Here is a 23,588-nt window from a genome sequence, read left to right as displayed (position 1 = left end):
ATAATGGATAATTGAGAACCAACTGATTTGTGAGTGCCAAAAGAGTGGGGATCTGCAGAGACTTCAGGCAATGAGGAGACGGCAAAGAATTTAGGCAGCGAGTGAGAAGGGGGAAGGATTTCAGGCAGGCAGGGCTTCAGCCAGCAAAGGGGTCTGGAGGGACATCCCTGAGCACAGTGTGGGAAGACTTACCTGTTCCCCGCAAACCTGCCCAGGAGCCAAGAGAAATGGAAAAATGACAGGGTGAGGGGGCGAGGGGCAGCAGAGCTGGTGGAGGAGAGGCTGCAAATCAAACCCTAACTCCCATCTCCCCCTCCCTTTCTTACCCCTGGAGGAATGTGTCCAAAGGCCCAACTAGCCCCATATTAGAGGCCCCCATAAGTCAGAAAATCCTGAGGCCCTCCTCCCCTTTCTCTGGCTGTGGCCTCCCACTCCCAGGTTCCATTGAGTTCTCACTCCCCACCAGGCACTTACCCAGGGAACCTTTGGGGCAAGGCACTGTGGCCACGAGCCCGAACTTGGTCTGTGGCCACCACACGCCACCTTTCAGTGATTTGGGGCATCCATTGTAGAGCACTGAGGAGGAGAGAGGAGAAGGCTAATAAAACCAGAGCAGAGGGGACCACCAAGTCCTCACAACTCTGCAGAGCCCCCAGCTCCGAGATGAATTAGCAACAAGCCCAGATTTAGAGGGGGGAGGTCTGTGTTAGAGACCTGAGTTTGTCCTCCAGGTATTAGCTGTGTGACAACGGGACAGGTCACCAGACTTCTCTGGAACCATTTTCTTCCATTTGTCATAAGGAGACAATTATACTTGCACTCTCAAATGCACCAAGTTTGTAAAAACAAGCCCATATCCCAGGAAGGTACAAGTTTAAAGATAACTAATGGTTATAAAGAAAACAATCCTATTGAAGTCTGCATTTAAGACTGGAGTTTTGATAATCAAATAGATAGGAATAAAAATTATATATATAGCGCATCTGTAAAGCATCTTAAGGTTTGCAAAATATTTTGTAAAGGTTTAAATCATTTGATTCTCACAATGCTCTGGAAGACAAGTGCTATGATCTCCATTTTACAGATGAGAAAACAGGCTAAGAGAGGTACAGTAACTTGCCAAGGATCACATTACGTATTAAGTGTCTGGGGCAGGATTCAAATTCAGATCTTCCTGACTTTAGGTCCAGTGCTCTACCCATTGTGTCACCCAGCTAATAAAGGAAATGTTAGGATAGATATCAAAAAAATCTATTTCCCTGGATCTCAAATCCCCCTCTCCAAACAGGAGGGCTGATCTAGATGGTCTGTAAGGTCACTCTCCATATTTAGTTTTAAAGTTCTGCATTCTAACATTCTGTGTCCTAAGGTCCTTTCCAGCTCTGAGGGTCTATGTTCCACGTCCCTGATCCATTTATTGCAGTAAGGTCCTTTCTTGCTGACATTCTACAGTTCTTTCTGTAATGGATGATCTCTATTGTCCCTTTTAACTCAGAGATTCCCTGATCCTTGCTCCTTTTCAAAAAGTTTATTTTAAAACATCATCTTTGCTCATATACTACGGTTCATTTGCCAAACAGAGCCTAGACCTGTGTGTCAACGGGGAAAGAAAATTCCTATTTATATAATACGGGGTCTTCTGAAAGCAGAGCTGGCTCACTGTTCCAGATGGCAGCCCGTCGCTGTCCCCTGGTGGCCGCACACCTGAACAGCGAGGAACGGCCACGTCCCCCTCCCTGAGGGGTTTTCCCCCAGTTTTGGAGCCGCCAGTAAGCCTGAATAAACTGTGGCCCCACCTCAGACCACAGCAAAGACACATCCCCCAAAACAGCTGTTTGTGGGGGTCCCGGCTCACCCCGGCAGCCACTGGCGGTGACCTCAGCGAAGGGGCTGTCGCAGCTGTTGCACTGACGGCCGATGACTCCGGGCCGGCAGGGGCACTGCCCGCTGTCCAGGGAGCAGGAGCGTGAAGAGGAGCCCACGGGGTAGCAGTCACAGGGGAGGCAGGTATCGCTCCCCCGAGGTCGGTAATGGAACTCCTGAAGAGGGGACGGGGTCAGGGGCCTGGGGTCAGAGGTCAGGGCTTAGGGAAGGGTCATGGGAGCTGGGGTCAGAAGTCAGGGCAGGCGTTGGGATTATGGGATCAAAGGTCACAGGCAAGCCGAAACCAGGACCTGAGGATTGTTGGGTCAGAGGAATGGAGGTTGGGGCCAAGGTGTCCAAATCAGGAGACAGAGATGGGGTGTAAGGGTCAAGATCAGAGGTCAAGAGTCAGAAGAAAAAATCAAGATATGGGTCTAAAAATTGGGTCAAGAGTCATAGGTCAAAGTAAAACAAATTCAGGGATCAAAGGAGGAGTTAAGGACATTGGTGGCCACAAGGGATCAAAAGCCAAGGTCTGGGATAAGGAGTCAGTGCACTCAGCCCATTTACCTTACAATAACACTGCCCATTGGTCTTGTTACAATCTGGATCAAAGCCCTTGTTGACATCACAGTTGCAGGGGCCACAGGCTGGGCTCCCCCACCAGCCCCGAGGACACTGTTGGTCCATTCTGCAGAGGAACAGGGGGGAGAAGTTACAGACTGCTCCCCAACAAGTGAACCCCCCTTCTGAGGTTTACCTGCGGGAGCCCCTAACCTTCTGCCTCTCACCTGTGCTCGCAGTGAGGCCCAAAGTGGCTGTCTTCACATTCACAAGCGTAGCCATGAGGCGCTCCCGCCCGCCGCTGGCAGGAACCCTTGTTCTTACAGGGATTCAGGTGGCAGGCATCCACACAGGCCTTCCCGTAGTAACCTGGGCAATCAGAAGGGTTTCAGCGCTGACCCCATTCTGGGGATGCAACATCTGGTGGTGGGCCCGAGTCACAGAATGTAGAGTAGGGGTCCTCAAAAAGCCTCCAGTCCCACCTCCTCATTTCTGAGAGGGAAAAAACTCAGCCTGGCTTGCCCAAGGTCATGCAGCAGATATAAGTTTTGAAACTAGGCCTTTCCATTTTGTCACTACACTGTCACTCCCTGACCTGGGTCATTCCACCTCTTGGTCCCCATTTCAAGCCAGCACCCCAAGAAACCTTTCACACTGCCCTTGTAGAACCCCCCTCCTCTGCTCAGCCCCCAAAGAATCCTACCTGGGTGGCAGACACAGGAGAAGGTCTGCCACTCGTCCCGGCAGTCGGCATGCAGAGGACAGGGCTTGGAGGCACAGGAGTTGAGCACACTGCAGCCTGGCTCGGCATTCATCTTACTGCTGGGTGGAGGGAGGGCTGGGGCCCCTGATGGCACGGTGCCCAGCCACACTCCCTGCCAGAAGATGGGTCACTGGGGGACATAGCCACAAAGCCTACCTGTGCCCCGAGTGGGAGCGATTGTCCTGACTGACCCCTGTCCAACATCCTCCCCAAACATGAGACTGGAAACCAGCCCATTCCCAAAATGAAACCTCCGGACCTCACCAAGAATGCTTCCCACTCCCAGAAGCCCCTTATTCCAAGTTTCCCAGACTGACACCTTCCATTCTCAGCAAGAGCCCCCAGCACCCAAAATGAAGTCCCACCCCTGCTCTGCCAACACCTCCCCTCAGAACCCCAAAACTCACCCCCTAGTCCCGATCCCCCTTAGCACTGAGACAAAGAGTACCCTATGTCAAACCACCTCCTCTGCAGGACAGAATCTTCCTTTACACATTCTGATATCAGACCTACCCTCCCAAACTATACCAGACCCTCTCCCAGGGGTTCCTGGGGCACCTAATAGCACTCAGACTCTCCCTCCCCAGCTGGGTTCCCCGTCCATATCCCATGGCTTTGGAGGGGGCTAGGTGGCCTCCTTACCTGGATACATCCATCAAGGCCCCGATGGACATCATGGGCCTTGAGCAGACCCCCAACGTGGAGGTGCTTCACCTTTAGCCCATGTAGCTCACTTCCCACTGTCATGGTGTCCTGAGTGGGGGGGAAGGGAGGAGACAAGGGAGAAAGCTCCAGGTCAACATAAGATTAGGCCACAGAGCACCAGGAACAGAGCTGGGGGTTGGGGACTGCGGAATGAGGGAGAATGGCTCTGAATGCCCTTCTGTTCAAAAACAAACACCACAAACCCAGACAGCCCAACTTGCCTGATTCCCAACTCCTATAAAAACAGGACTGACAGTCCAAAACCTAAACCCACTGCCACCAGCTTCTCTTACCAGAATTAGTTTTTGAGTCTAACTGGTTCATCAGCCTACATTCTCTCCACTCCCAGCCCAGGGCACATTCAGCTGACCCCCGTGATGCTAGTCCTACAGAGCTCCCCACAGGGCCCCCAGCCTCCATTCCTCTGCAGTTCAGCTGCACGAAGCTATTTTCTGATCTCATCTCTCTGTCCATCTCACCCCCTCTATATTCACACGATGGGGTTGCCATTCCCATGCTCAGATTTTGCAGCTGAAATCATTCTCTTCCTTCAAGATTTACATCGGCCCCTGCTCCTTCTAGTCAGTCCTCCCTGACTGCTCTAGCAACAGCCCCTCCACAAACTGCCCTAAAGCATTCTGCCTCCATCGCATGTTTGCTTATATTACACTTATTTGAAAATAAATCCTTTCTCCTCCCTCCATTAGAATATAAGTTCCTCAAGAATGGTATTTTCTTTTTCATCTCTATCATCTGAGACTGAGCACCTGAACCTGAACAGAGTAAGCACTGAATGACTGAATGGATAAATGAATGGAGCTCAGGTAGTCCTTGCAAGGAGAGGGAAAAAGAGACCAAGCTCTTCTCCTACCTGCAGAAGACAGTCATAACTCCAGTGTTTGTTGTTGGACCAGGGACAACTTTCATGGAGTTACAGTCTCCCCTAAAGACAACTGAGTTCTCCCTTCTCTCGGGGTGGCCGTTGATATTTTTACAATTCAACTTCACTCCCACCGCTTGAAGGGAGAAAGGGCTGCCAGTCACAGGGTCCTGAGGGGGCCAGTGGCTTATCCCTGACTTACAAGGAACAGGAGCATATAGGAACCCAATGGGGCCAGTGAGAGAGTGGGAATCAGATCAAGGAGAGGGTCTCCTGGAGGGGACTGAGTGACCATGGGAACTAGGTCCAGGTCAGGATGACAGATGTGTCACAGGGGCAGAGGGCTGGAAAGGGTGGCAGGGCAGTGGGCTCAGACCTGGAAGAGGCCAAAGTCCACTGTGACTGTGAGAAGATAGTGTCCAGACCGGCTGGCTCGTCCGTCCTGTAGTTCCAGCCGGAGGTCGTGCCATCGCCCATCACTGAGTGTCACTTGGTCCAGCAGAAGGCGGGCGCTTCGGCCAGAGCCCCTGTCCACCACTAAGGACAAGAGTCCCCTTTCCAGCTGTGAAGAGAGAAAGCCATTCCTATGGTGGGTGATGTTTGATAATACAGGAATCTGGAGGTTCCCAGTTATCCCAAGTAAGAATGGGGAGATCAGCAGGGGCCCTCTAGTCAGGAGGAATCACAGCTAGCTTGAAAGGGAGCATGTTGCCGAACTTAGAGCACAATGACAGTTGGGGATCAGGAGTCATGCTCACACCTGGCACAGGAGGGAACTATGCTGTCCAGCCTGAATCTGCAGCAAGACTCCATGTGGCGTGCGTGTCCGGAATGCTAGCCCCAGGTACCAGGGCACAGAAATCGTCACTTCACTCCCAAAGTCCCAGCTCAGGGCTCCGTTACCACGGAAACGGTAGGGATGGACCATGGCTAAGGATAGAAAAAGAAAGAAGGGATATCCAACCCTTCCCCAACACAATCTGGTGTGTGATTCCCCCTCTGTGCCACTTTTAAGTCTTGCCCTGTAACTCCCCTCCCTACAGTATCCCACCATCCCACCAAAATCCTCTTCTATATTCTCATCCTGAGCTTGCAGCCCCTGCCCACCTCCATGCACCTCCCTCTTCTCCCAGCATCCCTTACCAAGCCCACAGTCTTTTCCCCCGAAGCCCACAGGGCAATCGCATCGGAAGCCAGCCCAGCCATCAGAGCAGGTACCCCCATTCTGGCAGGGGCTGGAGACACAGAAGGCACGCTTGGCATGGCAGCCTGAAGCAAGCGAAGAAGCAAAACACCATATAAAGAGGGCACTATGTGCCTTCTGCTTGGGTTCCCCAGCTCCTTAAGCAGGCCCCCAAATTCAATTCCTGTGCCCCACCCTCCTAAATAGGGAATGGGTGATAAAGGGGACACACCACTGGTTACATGAAGGATGTTCAATGAGGATCTGGGGTTACTGAGCAGGTCCTAGGGAGCCACACTGGAAGAAGTACCACTGCTGGCTATGATAAAGGACTTGAGATAGGACCATCAGGGAGATTCCAAAAGGGGCTGGAGACACGGGAACTCCTCCTCAGAGGACAGATGGGGTCATACCAGGAATGGTGCCATTGTTGGCCACAAAAGCTGCCATATCCACACGGCGGCTATCGATGAACAAATCTCTCATACAGCCTACAAACTCCTTGTGGGACACAGGGAAATTCTCAGGCAGGTTGGGGACACCCCCTAAGAGCAAGGGTCCGGTCAGATCCAGCGACCTAAGGAGGAGGAGATGTGAGACCCAGGCCTGATCTGGGCATTCCTTGGGAAGAGATGGATGGGAAGATGGGAACAGGCTTCCACTTAATATAAATGCAAAAGGGGAAATAGACAGCAAGTAACAACATGATTATGTGTTGATCAACTATGACAGACTTAGCTCTTCTCAGCAATGCAGTGACCCAAGACAATTCCAATAGACTGGGCATGGAAAATGCCATCTGCATCCAGAGAGAGAACTATGGAAACTGAAGGTGGATGGAAGCATAGGATTTTCACCTTTTTTGTGTTTTTTTTTTTTCTTTCTCATGGCTTTTCCCTTTTGTTTTGATTTTTTTCGCAATGTGGATATATGTTCAAAAGGATTATACATTTATAACCTATACCAGATTGCTTACTTTCTTGGAGAAGGGAGAGGGAAAGAAGGGAGAGAGAAAAAAAATTTGCAACTGAAAATCTTACAAAAATGAATGTTGATGATGCTGAGTGAAATGAGCAGGACCAGGAGATCATTATATACTTCAACAACAATACTATATGATGACCAGTTCTGATGGATCTGGCCATCCTCAGCAACGAGATCAACCAAATCATTTCCAATGGAGCAGTAATGAACTGAACCAGCTACGCCCAGAGAAAGAACTTTGGGAGATGACTAAAAACCATTACATTGAATTCCCAATCCCTATATTTATGCCCACCTGCATTTTTGATTTCCTTCACAAGCTAATTGTACAATATTTCAGAGTCTGATTCTTTTTATACAGTAAAATAATGTTTTGGTCATGTATACTTATTGTGTATCTAATTTATATTTTAATGTATTTAACGTCTACTGGTCATCCTGCCATCTAGGGGAGGGGGTGGGGGGTAAGAGGTGAAAAATTGGAACAAGAGGTTTGGCAATTGTTAACGCTGTAAAGTTATCCATGCATATAACCTGTAAATAAAAGGCTATTAAAAAAAATTTCAATTGAGGTGCTATCCCAAGCACATGTGGAATAAAATAGCAAGATTGCCATTTTCTTATTTTTTGGTTAAATTAAAATTAAAAAAAAATGAATGTTGAAACAAATAACATGTAATTGGAAAAAACAACCTGCTACTAAATGAAAAAAAGAAGATGGGAAGGGAGAGGAAAGAGGAAAAGAAGTTCAGGAAATAGGGGATAGACAAGGGAGAGATACACAGGAGGCTCACTTCTTGGAGCTGGTCTGAACACCCTCAGCTGCGCATGAGTAGTTGCTGATCTCAGCCCCAAACTGCAGGGCCACAGGAGTGTCACACTCATCCACGCTCAGCACGGCCACTTTGTCCTTGGAAGGGCCCTGAACCCCACCTAGGGCACTGGTCCGGGGCTGAGGACACAGTATTATTAGAGACTCAGAGGGGTCCAGGATGAGAGGGACGAGACACCCCACCCTCTGGACAGAGTTTCTGAGGAGCCTGTGCCTGCCCTCCATGCCCCTTAGTGGTGAGAATAACAATTGCTTCCTTCTCTATAATGATGATAAACATGGACTAAGTACTCCCAGGCACTGCCCCACTGATGAGGATTTGCCTCTGGTATTAATGAGTATCCTTAACAAGGTATGAAATTGACTTGGCAAGGTTACCTCCTTGATAAGGTGAGAATTCCTTGCCTTGTCCTAGGTTGCTCCATTGACACCATATGAGGATGACTGATTGATTCATGGTCAGTTCATACACCTGGGCTATACCTTTGGACTTGGCCTTTAAAAGGGAGAGCAGAAACACAGGGGCAGAGAAAGAGAGAGAGGGGACCAGAGCTGGGAGGTCAGGCGGAGATTACCCAGTCAGATAGACTTAGGCTGGTCCCCTACGAGGAAGTCTCGTGGTCAGACAGCTCCTTCAGGGAACCACGTGCCACAGGGAAGCATGAAGCCCAGGCAAAAGCAGTTAATAAGTTCCTGATCAAGCTGGGAGCTGCAAGGTCTTGGGTCAGCAGCAGTGGCAGAGTGATGGAGCATCTACTGGACCAAACCTCCTAAAGCAACTGCAGAAATGCTTCTGACAAAAATGAGCTGAAGGCAGGGTGCAGTAAGAGAATGTAGAGCTGAAATATAAAGGAGTAAACATGGACCTTGCCCTATCTTAGTTCTGTGGACTATGCAGGGCAGACTGGACTATAAATGTTTATAGAATTATAAGGATGAGTAAGTAAGTGCTATCAACTAAAAGCATTGCTTACTATATGTCCATAGGACTGGAAAAGTTCCATCCACCATGACCCATATCATATTAAAATGTAATGGGAAAATATTTAACAAAATAAATAAAAATGCAACAGAATATAGATAATGTTAATAGTGGCTTCAATTTCTATTTGAATTTGACACCACTGGTCTAGAGCCAAGCAAATTATCTAACAAGCCTTAGTTCCTCAAGTGAGCGATATAGTCCTCCTGGCTTATCATATTATCCTTGAAGTTGAGGACCCCCAAAATGAGGAGAGAGCTCAGGGAGACTTGAGTTCTCTTCCTTGAACTTGTGAAAACTCCATTTTAATTGTTTCCCTTGCTGTCCTACAGCTCCAGCTCTACTTGGTCCAGAATCTCCACCACTAAGTCCAAGAGGCTCGATCCAGTGATTCCTTGCCACTAAGTCAATGCCTCCTTTCTTGCCCTCCTTAGGATGTCCTGGTTTCCTAGAGAACATGATTCTCCAGAGACAAGCTAGATCAGGTTTCCCCCAGGGAACTACGCTTACACACATCTTACTGGCTTCTCTTAATCTGACCTTCCAGCTCAAGTTCTTACTCTCTCTGCCCTGTGTCTCTGTTCTCTCCTTCAAAGACCAAGTCCAAAGGTGTAGTCTAAGTATATGAATCAATCACCCTGAATGTGGTGTTAATGAAGCAACTCAGGACAAAGCAAGGAATTCACACCATATCAAGGAAACAACTGTGCCAGGATAATTTCGTACATTGCTAGGGATACATCAAAGGCAAAGTCCTTATCAGTAGGGACAATAAGAACCCAGGAAAATACCTGGGCACCCTCACTACAATCATTATTAATATTCCCCAATGTCCTTTGGGCTCATCCTCCCACCAGGACAGGGGTGGAGAAAAGGGAAGGTCAGGTCTGGAGGGATTGTGAATTGTCTGAGGAATTAAGGGATTGAGCTAGGACTGACCCAAAAGGAATGAGGGGATTTAGGGAGAATCTGGAAGGCAACAAAAAATATTCACCTTGTTGTAGTATTTCAACTGCACTGTGTGCCATTGTCCATCACTCACACCACTGGGCACTATGGGGCTCACTACCGTGCTTGACTCCCCTATAATGAGTGAAAGATGGTGTCAGATATGGGATTAAAGAATACCCACTGCTTATATACATGTCCCACAGACATAGATGCTCAATACTATATACTAACCCCTACCAGCACCACCTCCTTTAGGAAGAGGTGCCAGCCCCACCCCCAAACCCTCCCCTAGAATTATTAACTGCATGTCTTTGGCCAAGACCTTTGCCCTCTCTGGGTCTCAGTTTGTCCATCTGTAAAATGAGAGCCTTGGACCTTCTCAGCTCTGACAGTTTGGGTTCCAAGGTTCTGCCCAATTCCAATATTCCATGACTGTGAGGATACACAAACACACATGCAGGGATACACACATGGATATGCACACACCTGTGGAGTAGGTGAGCCTCACTTGTCCTGCAACAATTTCCAGGGCAAGAAAATCATGTTTCTCATTGAGGCGGCCATTATAGAAGAGGAGCCCATGGGACCGAACTGTGGCAAACCTGGGGGTAGAAGGAAAAGCACAGCAATCAGGGGACTCCTAGGGGATTCCAAATTCATATACCCAACACTATCCAAAAGGATTCCCAAAATTCACCCCTTTTCCCCTGCCCCCAACATTGGGCCATTGCCCATCCTCGTGCCCACCAGGGGGCACCCTTACTGATCAATTCCCTCAGCTCCAAAACACCCTTGATTCCATAATCTTCTCTGGGCCACTAAGGAAAAGAGATTAAAGGGAGATAGATTATGACAACAAAAGAGAGGCTGATAAGTGGGCAGAGGCCGTTTGAGAATGACAGGTTTGAGAGAGTGACAAGTTAGATGAGATATTTAAAGTCAGCAACATTCGGGGGTGATAGGTTGGGGAGGTAATGGGTTGGGGACAGTGACACAAGGTTGACAAGGTAAAAATTATTTCAAGACAGTGTTAGTTGGGGGTAGAAGCACTGACATTTGGGAGCTGCTTGGGAGAAGTGATTTTGGAAGTGACAAGCTTGGGAAATAATAGGCTGGGGGCTGAGTTTAGGAGTGACAGTTCAAAAAGGTGATGAATTGTGAGGATGATAGAATGAAAATAGTGATATTTTGGGGGGAAAGGTTTGAAAGTGATGTTTGGGGGAACTAGCTGAGGACTGTTTGGCAGTACAGAATCTGGGGTTGGCAGCGTATAGTACTGGCAAGCATTGATGATGGCTAATCTCTCCTTTACCACTATAATCTATCCCCTACCTTCACCATCACCTTTTATCCCTCTTCCTTGGTACCCAAGGAGCTCCTACCAGTATGAAGTCAAGGTTATTTTAAAGCTGAGGAGAGGTTAATCAGTAGGAATGCTACCTGGTAGGCATGAAGACAGGCTCCAGTGCCTCTAGCAGAGGAAAGGGGGCACCCTGTTAGAGGTGACGGGTACAAGGGGAGGACACTTACGAGAGGGAGAGAGTGAGGTGAAATCGTTGGCGCAGGCCCCGGAACATGAGGAAGGAGTTAGGAGGGAAGGATCGGACAGCTACCTCACAGTAGGGCCCCTCGAAGCCCCCGCCCCCTGGGCATTGGCAACGGAAGCCACCAGAAGGTGTATTGGTGCAAGTCCCACCATTGCGGCACACACCAGGCACACATCGGCCAGCTCGGCTATCCAGTTCACAGTTCTCACCTAGGGGCCAACAATATTAATTATCTAGATGTCAAATTCAAATAGAAACGAAGGTCACTAAGTTGTACATAAAGATCTGTACAGATCAAGTATTGACTTAGAAAAACATACATTAACATTATCTATTTTTATTGTATCTTTGTTTTGTTCGATACTTCCCAATTACATTGTAATCTGATTCTGGCAGCACTCCTAGTGAGTCATGTGATTGATACCTTTGACTAATAGTATCAAAAAAGCATCTTGATATCTTTGACCAACAGTATTAAACATGCACCTCAGGCTTCATAGGACTCAGTAAAATGCCTCTTGGTTTGGTCAAAACAACCCAAGCAGGTCAATAGCAGAGCTGTAGTGGAAAGTCCCAACCTTCTCTTTGACCCATACTAACTGCATGATCCTGAATAAGTCACTTAATTTCCCTGGAGCTGTTTCTCCATCTGTGTAATGAAGAAATTGTACTTGAAGCCCTCTGAAGACCTTTTCAGGTCTGTAAGATCACAAATGGAGATTATAGGAACATTCAAAGCTTTGTGCCGGATTCAAACATAAAACACAAGTTGTATTCATCAAGACCACACACTCCTTGAACATGGACTTATCTTAAATCCCCTGTGACTAAAATTAATTTCTAATAAATGTCTGTTAAACTGAGAAGAAACCGAGAGAATGGGAGAACCATGAAAAGAAACTCCTGGGCAGGGTTGACTGGTGCTAACTAGAGGAATTAGTGAAAGAAAAGCCCCAAGAAAAACCCACAGAATTTCTTCAACGAAGACAAGATCCAACTGAGTTTCAATTGATCAAGGATGGACAGAAGCAGCTACACCCAAAGAAAGAACACTAGGAAATGAATGTAAACTGCTTGCATTTTTGTTCTTCTTCCCAGGTTATTTATACCTTCTAAATCCTATTCTCCCTGAGCAACAAGAGAACTGTTCGGTTCTGCACACATATATTATATCCAAGATCCACTGCAATCTATTTAACATGTATAGGACTGCTTACCATCTTTGGGGAGAGGGCGGAGGGAGGGAGGGGAAAAATCGGAACAGAAGTGACTGCAAGGGATAATGTTGTAAAAAACTACCCTGGCATAGGTTCTGCCAATAAAAAGTTATTTAAAAAAATAAAATAAAATAAAATACTGTATATAAAAAAAAAAAAAAGAAAAAAGAAAAACCCACAGAGAGGGTTGTCAGAGAATCACAGACTCAGAGCTGAAAGGGACACATCCAAGCCTCTCATTTTACTGATGAGCAAACTGAGGCCTGCACAGAATGTTTAAATAACTTGCTCAGAGACACTGAGCTTGTGTTTGAGGAAACTTTCAAATTCCCCGGTCTGACTCCAAGGCTAGCATCCTATCATTGCCGTTTTGCGCGTTTTGCACGGGGCTCAGGAAACTGGATGTTGATTGTATGTATGGGCAAGGCTGTCCTAGATTTGAGGGTTTGAAAGAAGCAGGGAATCCATAGTCCTTTTTTTGCCTGGGGCAATTGGGGGTAAGTGACTTGCCCATTTCAGGCCGTGAGTCCTCCTCTCCAGGGCCCTGACACCTACTCGCCCCCTGCAGCCGTCTTCTTTTGCAGAAGAGTTGAGAGAGGGAAGAAGTTAAAAAGTGGAGGCCAGGCCCCAACAACCGAAACAAGCGCCCCAGGACTTAGGGGAGCAATGTAAAGAGCCCGGCCTTGGAACCCGGAGGCCCTCCGTGGCTGCACGACCTTGGGCAGGCCATTTATCTTCGGCGGGCCTCAGTTTCCTTATTTGTACTACGGCATAACAGCTTGCGGAGTTTAATTTTTACAAAGATCTTTACGGCGGTTATCTCATCGGACCCTCACGGCCGCCCTAGGCGAGCTGGTACCATTAGTATTCGCATCTGCACCTCAAGAAGCTGGGAGTCTGAGGGCCGGCCCGGGGTCACACCACCCATAAGTGACCGGGACCAAATTTGCACTCGGCCCGTCCTGCAGGCCAGCACTCCACGAGGCCTCCCCGCGGCTCTAAAACTGCCTCGGGGACTACACCTGCTCGGGCTCGGGCAGCCCAGTCCCACCGCCCCGGGGAGAGGCCCCTCTGCGGGCCCGCACACCAGCCCCCCACTCCGGGAAACTGATGGGCAGAAGAAGGCGTGCCCTCGCACGTGCCCCCGGTCCCGCCTCCGCTCCTCACAGCCAGCCTCAGGCCAGGGCAGGGAAGCCAATCAAGCCACGAAGGCCGCACCCCGCTCCGCCCCTCGCGGGCCCCCGGCTCGAGCCCCCGCGCCCACGTGCCCCCAAGCTCCGCCCCTTAGTCCGGCCTTTGGCAGGCCCGGCTCCTCCCACTGCGCTACCTCCGCCGCGCTCCGCCCGCTCACCTGTGAAGTGCGGGCGGCAGATGCACGTGTAGCCGCCCTCGCGCCGCGCGCAGGCGCCCCCGTGGCGGCACGGGTTGGAGTAGCACAAGTTGATCTCGGTCTCGCAGTAGTCGCCCGTGAAGCCCGCGGGGCAGCGGCAGCGCAGGCCGGCGATGGGGTGGATGGGCCGAAAGAGGGTGGAGGCGGAGGCCAGGAAGGGCGCGGAGGAGTCGAAGCGCAGCACGGAGATGCACTTCATGTAGTTCTCGCAGGGCTCCCGCAGGCACACGTTGTCGTCGAAGGGCAGCACGTCGAGGAGCGAGGCGGCCGCCAGGGCAGCCCGGCGCACGTACAGCTGCTCCTGCAGCTCCTCCGAGCTGAAGAAGGGGCCCCCGCCCCCGCCTGCCCCGGGAGCGCCCCCTCCCGGCGCCAGCGCCGAGAAACTCACGTTGAGCACCGAGCCGCCCACGTCCGTGTCGTTTTGGATGTTAAAGATGAACACGTCCTCCTTGGGCGTGGCCAGCACGCTGGCCACCCCCTCCAGGAAGCTGGCCAGGAGCGGGGACAGGAAGCGCTCCTGCCACATGTTCTCCAAGCGCACCGTCAGGCTGTTGGCCAGCATATCTTCCGTGATGATGGTGACCCGCAACACGCACTGCGCGGTCACGCTGTGGAGACCATCTGCGGAGACAGGGCCCGAGGCGGGGTCAGCCGGAGCCCCGGCCCGGGCCCGAAGGGGCGCGGGGGACGCCCCGGGGAAACCCTGAGCTCCGTGGGAACCACCTCAACCTTCTGGGAGCTCCCGTCAGAACCGAGGGCAGAAGCGGGGGCGGCGAGCTTTGTCCTCCGCTAACGTAGGAGAGACGTCCAAAGAACCACCGAGGCCAACGTTTGACCTAGGAGAACTGCGCACTCTGCCTCAAAAGCTCCATCACTCCCACGTCCCCCACTGAGGCGGGAGATGCCTCCGCAAGGCGCCACCCCCTCCCCCAGGGAGCCGCAGAGGGTCACAGATACTGCTCCAGGGCCAGATCCTGCTCCCTGAGGATGTGCCAGGTCCCAGAACTAGAGCCTCATGAATATTCCCAGGGATCAGGGGCCAGAGAACAGACCGGAACCACTGCCTTCCCCTCCCACAAACCCGAGGCTTTTAGGGCTCCGTTAAAATAAAGTTCCTTGATCATTATATACTTCAACAACAAGACTACATGATGACCAATTCTGACGGACCTGGCCATCCTCAGCAAGGAGATCAACCAAATCATTTCCAGTGGAGCAGTAATGAACTGAACCAGCTACGCCCAGAGAAAGAACTCTGGGAGATGACTAAAAACCACTACATAGAATTCCCAATCCCTATATTTATGCCCACCTGCATTTTTTACTTCCTTCACAAGCTAATTGTACAATATTTCAGAGTCTGATTCTTTTTGTACAGCAAAATAACGGTTTGGTCATGTAAAAATAAATAAATAAATAAAGTTCCTTGCTGGCTTCTAGACAGAACGAATGCTCTGTGGCTTCAAGGCCCCAGCCTCTAGGAGCCAAGCACCGGGGTTGAGAATACCAGAAATCTTAGAAATCATATAGTCCAACCTCCCTGTTTAATGATGATAACGGACAGTTATTGTTCAACAACCTGACCATGGTGGATAGATAGCTGAGCTTAGATCCAAGACAACTTGAGTCTCACTTCAGAAACTGAGTTGTTAGATTCCTCACTGCTCTGGTCACTTAAGGCTATATCTAGGGAAGATCCCAATCTGCATCGTAGGGGGAGTTTGATTATTAGTGAGTTCCTCCTATCTGTGAAATGACAAATCCAGTCCCTATCCCTATTACAAATAATATCTATACAATGGGGCAGCTAAGTAGTACAGTGGATAGAGCCCTGGGCCTGGAGTCAGAAGTCCTGAATTCAAATTTGTTCTCAGGCATTTAGTAGCTGTGTGACCCTGGCCAAGTCACTTCCATTAGCCTCAGTTCCTCATCTATAAAATAAGGACATACCAGCGAAGGAAATGGCAAAGTACTCCAGTATCTTTGCTGTAAAAGAATCAGCAATAAGTAAACAATAATTTATACAGTCCTTTAAGGTTTGCAAATGTTTTATGCACATCTTATTTGAGCCTCACAATCCAAAGTGGAAGGTACTGAAGGTATTATCCCTCTTTTACCAAGAAGAAAAAAAGCCCAGAGAGGTTAGTGACTGACGTGTGATTACACAATAAATGTCTAGAAATGATTGGAAGCAAGTCTTAACACTGGGAGCAACACAGTCCATTAAAGTTGAAAATCATGTTGGCCCCTCAGTGAAAAGATTAGAAAATGGAAACCAGGAAAAGGAAAAGAATTTGCCCAAAGTCACAGAGCTAGGAAGTCTCAGGGCCAGGACTCATAGTCAAAGCCTATGTTTTCTATCCACTAAGGCTTAGTGGACTAAGCCATACTGCTTTTTCCCCACCCCACAACCCTTCCCAAAATGAGGGGAGGAGACTCACTGGGTTTTTCATACATGGAAGGGAGGATGTCAGAGAAAAGCCAATGGCAGAGAAGTAAGAGCTTAGGGGAGGAGACAGTTATGGAATCTCCAAACATTTTATATGTGTCACCTGAGGCCAACAGTAATCTTCTCTGCTTTGGGACCTCAAGAGAATCTGAGGAGTGATTTGATATATCCCATCTTTCACCTCCTATAAGTTTCATGTTCCCCCCCTCCCCAAATACCAGCATGGTGTTTTATGTACATTTGCACTTACTAAATGGTTGATGTCTAATTTATTCACCTAGGTGGGTTATCAAATGTCTACTATACACAATACATTATGCTAGGCATAGAGAGAGATATCTGGGGATTTCTTTTCCCAGTATGACCTGGAAAATGGATCTTAGCCTCCTGCAGAGAGGTCCTGCCAATTCTTTTCCAGCCACTTTGAGACCCTGGACTCATGAAAAGGACTTTCATCTGAAGAAATTGAAACTATTTCTAGTCATATGAAAAGATGCTCCAAGTCATTATTAATCAGAGAAATGCAAATTAAGACAACTCTAAGATACCACTACACACCTGTCAGATTGGCTAAGATGACAGGAAAAATTAATGATGATTGTTGGAGGGGATGCGGGAAAACTGGGACATTGATGCATTGTTGGTGGAGTTGTGAACGAATCCAACCATTTTGGAGAGTAGTTTGGAACTATGCTCAAAAAGTTATCAAACTGTGCATACCCTTTGATCCAGCAGTGTTACTACTGGGATTATATCCCAAAGAGATTATAAAGAAGGAAAAGGGACCTGTATGTCCACGAATGTTTGTGGCAGCCCTTTTTGTAGTGGCTAAAAACTGGAAACTGAATGGATGTCCATCAGTTGGAGAATGGTTGAATAAATTGTGGTATATGAAAATTATGGAATATTACTGTTCTGTAAGAAATGACCAACAGGATAATTTCAGAAAGGCCTGGAGAGACTTACATGAACTGATGCTGAGTGAAATGAGCAGGACCAGGAGATCATTATATACTTCAACAACAATACTATATGATGACCTGTTCTGATGGATCAGGCCATCCTCAGCAACGAGATCAATCAAATCATTTCTAATGGAGCAGTAATGAACTGAACTAGCTATGCCCAGAAAAAGAACTCTGGGAGATGACTAAAAACCATTACATTGAATTCCCAATCCCTATATCTATGCACACCTGCATTTTTGATTTCCTTCACAAGCTAATTGTACAATATTTCAGAGTCTGATTCTTTTCTACAGCAAAATAACGTTTTGGTCAGGTATACTTATTTGTATCTAAGTTATATTTTAATATATTTAACATCTACTGGTCATCCTGCCATCTAGGGGGGGGGGGGGTAAGAGGTGAAAAATTGGAACAAGAGGTTTGGCAATTGTTAATGCTGTAAAGTTACCCATGTATATATCCTGTAAATAAAAGGCTATTAAATAAAAAAAATAAAGAAAAAAAAAAAAAAGAAAAGGACTTTCATCTAACCTGACTCCCTCATTTTAAAAATGATGATATTATAGCTTAGAGAAAGCAAGTGTCTATAACTCTGTACTCACCTTTACACTGCTAGTGGAGAAGGGAAAGACCCAGAATTCAGGTAGAAGTCTTGTGATTCCAAGCCCAGTCTTTCCCTCTCTCCCCCACCCCGACTTCTACTACATTAAACCAGGAAACAGCTCCTTTCAAGAGAGGCCTAACTCCCAAACCATGTGGGAGTTGATGGCAGAGAGGCTGTAACTAGATTAAAACAAGCAAGGTATTGCGGATTTTTCTACTATTCCTTGTTACAAATTTCCCATTCCTACACCATTTAACTTAATCAAGGAGCAACTATTACAAACAGATTGTGGATCTTATCGATAATAAGAGCCAGAATCAGTGTTTGAACCCAGATCTCCTGATTCCAAGTTCTCTTAGATAATCTCAGAATGTCTTTTTCAGCTCCAAATGGTATAATACTATAATTCTTATAATTCTATAATTCTAATGACCACTGATCTAGACTGTCTGGATGGCAAACCCTGCTATACCAATGGCTTTCTGAGTCAGTGCCCTAAAAGAGAAGAAAAGGCTGAGGCTAAGTCCATTCTAACCCCGCCTTCCTTCTCCAGAGCCCATTCTGCAAAGACTGTTTGCCATTTCCCTCCCCAAGAGCATAACTGGGCCTTTTACCTGTGACTGTCACAAGCATGGAAGCCACCAGTGGACGATTATTATCCAACTTCCGGCTGAGTCGAAGTTCCCCACTTGTCTGGTTTACTACAAGCAGCTCTAGTTCATTGCCTCGCTCAAAGGTGTAAAAAAGGCGGTCGGAGACATCAGGGTCATAGGCTGGAATCCGCCCAATGATACCAGATGGAAAAGTATTGGACCGGTTGGATACATAGTTATTAAAAAGAATTTGGAAGTTCTTGAGGACAGGACTATTATCATTCTGGTCAATGAGACGGATATGGACGGTGGCCCTGCTGACCAGGGGAGCTGAAGTTGCTTGCACCACAATCACATACTCAGGTCGCATCTCATAATCCAGGTCAATGAGAGTTGTCAGCTCCCCGGAGAAGATGTCCATCTGGAAGAGTTCTGGGATGTTACCCTCTACAATCTGGTACATGATCTGGGCATTAGGACCCTCATCAGGGTCAATCGCAGTAATCTGGGCCACTACTGAACCTACTATGCTGTTCTCCTTCACCCTGACCTCAAACTCTTCGGCTGGGAAAACTGGGGCATTGTCATTAACATCCTGGACGGTCACTTGAATGTTAACAGGGGTTCTAAGAGGGGGAACACCCCGGTCCACGGCATAGGCAGTCAGTTCGTACACAGGAACACTCTCCCGATCTAGCCGCCGTACTGTTCGGACAATACCTGAGGTAGGCTCAATAGTGAAGTCACCATCACCATCCTCACCATTCTGGAAGGTGTACTGGACCCGGCCATTGGCATGGGCATCCCGGTCAGTGGCTGAGATCTGCAACACACTGGTGAAAGGAGGAGCATCTTCAGAAATGACCCCAGGGTAGTAAGAGGCCACAAATTGGGGGGCATTGTCATTCACATCATTGACCATGATCTCTACATAAGTGGTATCAGCCTTCTGGGGGATACCATTGTCCTTGGCTGTTATGGCAAGTGTATAAGTCACCTGGTCCTCATAGTCTAGCTCAGCTTGCAGTGTAATGGCTCCAGAGTCCACGTCAATTCGAAACTGGGGAAGGTTGTCCTCCAAGAGGTAGGTGATTCGAGCATTTTCACCCACGTCATCATCTGTGGCACTGATGACCACAACTGTGCTGCCCACAGGCCTGTCCTCATTCACGCTGACTGAATAGTGGGCACTCTGGAAGACTGGCCGGTGAGTATTGGCATCCGTGATGTTGATATGCACATAGCAGTTGTCATGGAGGGTACGATCTGAAGCGGTCACTATCAGCTTGTAGTACCTCTCCTGCTTATAGTCTAATGGCAAGGCTAACGTGACCAGTCCCATACCTCCCTGTGTGCTGATAGCAAAACGGTTCCGGGTATTGCCCCCGGTGATCTGGTAGCTGATAGCACTGTTGATATCCCGATCTACGGCAGTCACACTAAGGACACTGGTACCCACAGCTGCATCCTCATTCAGCCGGAGGTGATACTCCTTCTGGGTGAACTCTGGTCGATTGTCATTCACATCCATGACAGTAATAGTAACACTAGCTGAGGCAGAAAGTGGGGGTGAACCGTGGTCCAGGGCCTCCACCCCAAAAAAGTAATGCTCTACAGATTCCCGGTCCAGGGGCCCACTTACTGTAATCCAGCCTGTGGCACTGTTGACTACAAAGGGTGTGTCCAGGGCCGTGCCAGTCAGCTTGTATTCCAGCCGGGCATTCTCCCCATGGTCAGCATCCACGGCTTGAATGTGAATAACTGAGTGGCCCAGAGGGGCATTTTCTAGTACAGACACCTGGAAGGGGGTGCTGACAAAGATAGGAGCATGATCGTTGATGTCCACCACCTGAATGCTGGCTAGGCCGGTGTTGTTGGACAAAGGCGGCCTCCCAGAGTCCTGAGCTCGGATTCTCAAGGCGTACTCTCTCTCTACTTCAAAGTCTAGCGGGGCTACTACCTGGATCTCCCCGGTGAGACTGTCGATGGCAAAGTGGCCTCGGCTATTGCCACTGATGATATTGTAATGGACCAGGGCGTTCGTGTCCTTGTCGAGGTCTGTGGCCGTAACCCGCAGCACCTCCGTATGTGGGCGCACGTCCTCCCTTACTTGGGCCAGGTATCGTTTCTCGCTAAACTGGGGGGCATTGTCATTCTCATCTAGGACGGTGATGTGCACGCGCACGGTGGCCGAGCGCGGGCCCGGCTCCCCGCCCTGGTCGCTGGCCTCCACGGCCAGCTCATAGTTTTCCTTCTGCTCCCGGTCCACCCTCCCGCTGGTGGTGATGAGGCCGGAGCGAGGGTCAATCTCAAAGACGGCCTGCGCCGCAGGGGGGTCCACAAACCGGTACCGGATATTGGCGTTGGCGGCCGCATCGCCGTCGGTGGCCCGCAGCTGCAGGATGGGGTACCCCTCCTCCACGTTCTCCCGAATTGTCTCCCGGTATTCCGCCTGCTCGAAAACGGGGGCGTGATCGTTGCGGTCCGCCACCGTGACAGCGACCATGGTCGTGGCAGACAGGCGCGGAGAGCCGTGGTCCAGAGCCGTCACTCGGAAGTAGTGCAGGTCCATGCTCTCGCGGTCCAGAGGCTCCGCGGTGCTAATGAGGCCGCTGGCCGCATCGATGCGGAACAGGTCCAGGGAGCGGCTGTTCATGAGCGCCGCCATGGAGTAGCTCAGCCTGCCCGCCTCCCCAGCGTCCGGGTCCTGGGCCGCCACGCTCAGCACCGACGTGCCGGGGGCTTGGTTCTCCGCCACCAGGGCCTGGTAATTGTACTGCGGGAAGTGAGGGTGGCGGTTCGCCGCCCGTCGGGCTCGGGCACGGGAAACGCTGGGGGGCGCGCAGCAGAGCCGGCCGCGCTGGCGGAGGCGCCTGCGCCGGGCAGCGATCCCGGGAGCTGTCCCCGCCGCTCGGGGTGCTGAAGCCGGCTCGCCAGCTCGCCGCAGCCGGGAGGCTCCGTGGCCGCAGCTCACGGCCTGGCCGCTCCCCAGCCGCGCCCGGCCGCCTGTATGCACCGTCTGGCCAGGCTCTGAAGCCTGAGAGGCGCTGGGGAAGCGGAGCCTGGAGGGAAGAGCCGCGGAGAGACTACCAACAAGGGGCGGGCCTGCCCGCCCTGAGGCCGAGGGCCCCAGGGACTGACCCCCAGACGCCAGACAGCGCCCTGCACCCGGCTTCCCGCAGGATATGCCCTCCTGAGCCCAACAGAGCAAAGGGCCGGATCCTGGTCCTGCTGGCCGCTCCTCCCTGGAGCCTGTCCCCGGGGACCCTTCCCTGGGCTGAGGACCCTGTTCGATGTGGCGCAGACCCAAGACCTCCCGGGCACTCCGGGGGAGCCCTGAGAGGACATAGCCACCGCTTCTAGTGCCCGAACCAGTCCTCACTCCCTTCCCAGGCCGCTGTCCCTCCGGGGTCGTAGGGTTCCGGGGGGAGGCGACACCGCCATCGCCAACAGCCTCTGGGGCTCCACGAATCTCGGGACAAAGAGCTAAGGTTCCATGGACGCCCTGTTCCCCGGATCCCTTGGCCGCTTCTCCTCGGGCCCCGAGGCCGCGGCCTTCGTCGCGGCTGCCCCCCGGCTCCTCCAGGCTGAGAGGGAACAAAGAGAGGAGGAGGAACAGGAGCAGCAGCAGTAGCCGCGGCCGGTTCTGGAGCCCCCTGTAAGGCGGCCGCTCCGCCATGGCCCCCAGCCCGCCGGCCTGGCCTCCGCTGCCCCCGTCCCTCTCCCCAGCTCCGGGCCCACCCCACCGCCCCGGCCCCCGCCGCCGCCGCCGCCGCCCGGGCCCCCACCCCAGTCCCCTGACCCCCACCCTGTCGCTCCACGCCCCCGCCCCCGCCGCCCCTCGGGCACCATCTACTCCGCCGCCGGTGCAGCCCGAGCCCACTGCCCTGGCCCCCGTTGCCCCCGCCACAGCATCCCCGCCGCCGCCGCCGCCGCCGCCGCCGCCTCCCGCAGCTCCAACATGGCTCCCGGTAGCCCCAATGGTCCGCTCCGCCCCCGCCCCGATCCCCGACGCCCGGTGGTACGGCCCGCCGCGCATGGCAACCTGGGCACCAGATCCTTCTGCCGCCATCTTGGCTGAGGGCATTAGCGCTGGCCGCGGTGCTGAATGGACCCGTTTGGTTTGAATCCCTTACGACCCGCCTTCTTCCGCTTTCTCTGTCACCCGCCTCCCACCCATTGCTTCCAACTTAGGCTGTTTCAGTTTCCCTCCTGGCGAACTTTGCCTCTGCTCCTTTAGTTCTCTTTCCTAGACTCCACCTTCCCCATAGTCCCAGTAGCGCTGAAGGGTTAGTGTCCATAACCCTCCAGCCCAGCTTTCCGCGCCTATAGAGTCCTGTTACTTCCATCTAAAGCTGGAGCGTGGAAGAGGGTATAGCGTCTGTCTTTCGAAGAATTTCCGCTGGGAATGTTATAAGGGCAATGGGAATAGTTAACAAGGATTCTCTCATTCAGTACAGAGAGGGAAAGACCCCTTTAACTAATGAAGGGGAAAGTGTGAATGAGAAGAGGAGCAACTTCCATTCTGGAGAGATGGACCCCAGAGGAAAAAAGGGGGGACAGAAACGTCCTCTGCCCTCTCCACTTCCGTGACTCCTCCGTCTCATCATGTGCGTCCCACCCCCAAATGCATGGAAATATAAGCTAATTAACCACAAAGTTTTGAAGGGTGTAATCCGAGGGAAGGGTGAAACTCTCCAAAATAGGCCACTTCACCATGTCGATGTGGGGCGGGGCACCTATGGGGCGCGGTCTTGGGCATTGAACTAAGCCAGCAACAGATTAGTCCCTACAACCTAAAAGTTCCCTGAGTCTGCCGGAGACCGTGCGATGATGATAAGCTATCCCACATTCATTCTTCCCAGTCAAGCTAGGGTTGGGTTTGGAGAGTTAGAAGGAGGGAAGCCCGTGGTTTTGACAGGAGCGCTGAAGCGGCTGAAAAGCCAGCGGCCTCCCAGTGGTAGGTTGGGTAAACAGCACTTGGGATGCGCTGGCCAGAAAGAGGCTGCCGCAAGAGCAGTGATCTGAGCCTCCTCATTTAACTCTTTAAGACACACCAGTCACTAGGCTAACCCTCCGCTCTCTAATCCCATTGGTGAGGGCTAATGGTACA

The 23,588-nt window shown here is 50.6% G+C and overlaps 1 protein-coding gene across 4 annotated transcripts in view; it reads right to left on the bottom strand.

The window, feature by feature from the left end:
• CELSR3 (cadherin EGF LAG seven-pass G-type receptor 3) overlaps positions 1-22,195 on the bottom strand; it is a 44,431-nt gene extending 22,236 nt beyond the window's left edge. For 3 of the 4 annotated variants that reach the window (XM_031959672.1, XM_031959678.1, XM_031959688.1), the window contains exons 1-17: positions 18,497-22,195; positions 13,823-14,482; positions 11,238-11,463; positions 10,194-10,309; positions 9,751-9,839; positions 7,737-7,894; positions 6,372-6,535; positions 5,919-6,044; positions 5,536-5,705; positions 5,152-5,337; positions 3,833-3,943; positions 3,131-3,302; positions 2,655-2,796; positions 2,434-2,554; positions 1,856-2,039; positions 475-576; positions 193-207 (exon numbers count right to left, since the gene is read on the bottom strand). In XM_031959672.1, coding sequence (XP_031815532.1) covers positions 193-207; positions 475-576; positions 1,856-2,039; positions 2,434-2,554; positions 2,655-2,796; positions 3,131-3,302; positions 3,833-3,943; positions 5,152-5,337; positions 5,536-5,705; positions 5,919-6,044; positions 6,372-6,535; positions 7,737-7,894; positions 9,751-9,839; positions 10,194-10,309; positions 11,238-11,463; positions 13,823-14,482; positions 18,497-22,154 — 6,400 coding nt within the window. In that variant the 5' untranslated portion in view covers positions 22,155-22,195. The remainder of the gene's footprint in view (positions 1-192; positions 208-474; positions 577-1,855; positions 2,040-2,433; positions 2,555-2,654; positions 2,797-3,130; positions 3,303-3,832; positions 3,944-5,151; positions 5,338-5,535; positions 5,706-5,918; positions 6,045-6,371; positions 6,536-7,736; positions 7,895-9,750; positions 9,840-10,193; positions 10,310-11,237; positions 11,464-13,822; positions 14,483-18,496) is intronic. The other variant, XM_031959683.1, reaches the window with a different exon arrangement.
• Positions 22,196-23,588: the final 1,393 nt, after the last annotated feature.

This window comes from Sarcophilus harrisii, chromosome 1 (assembly GCF_902635505.1).
Source record: "Sarcophilus harrisii chromosome 1, mSarHar1.11, whole genome shotgun sequence".
In the NCBI taxonomy this organism is placed as follows: Eukaryota; Metazoa; Chordata; class Mammalia; order Dasyuromorphia; family Dasyuridae; genus Sarcophilus; species Sarcophilus harrisii.
Note: the sequence above shows the minus strand (reverse complement) of the source record. Positions and strands in the feature narration are given on the sequence as shown.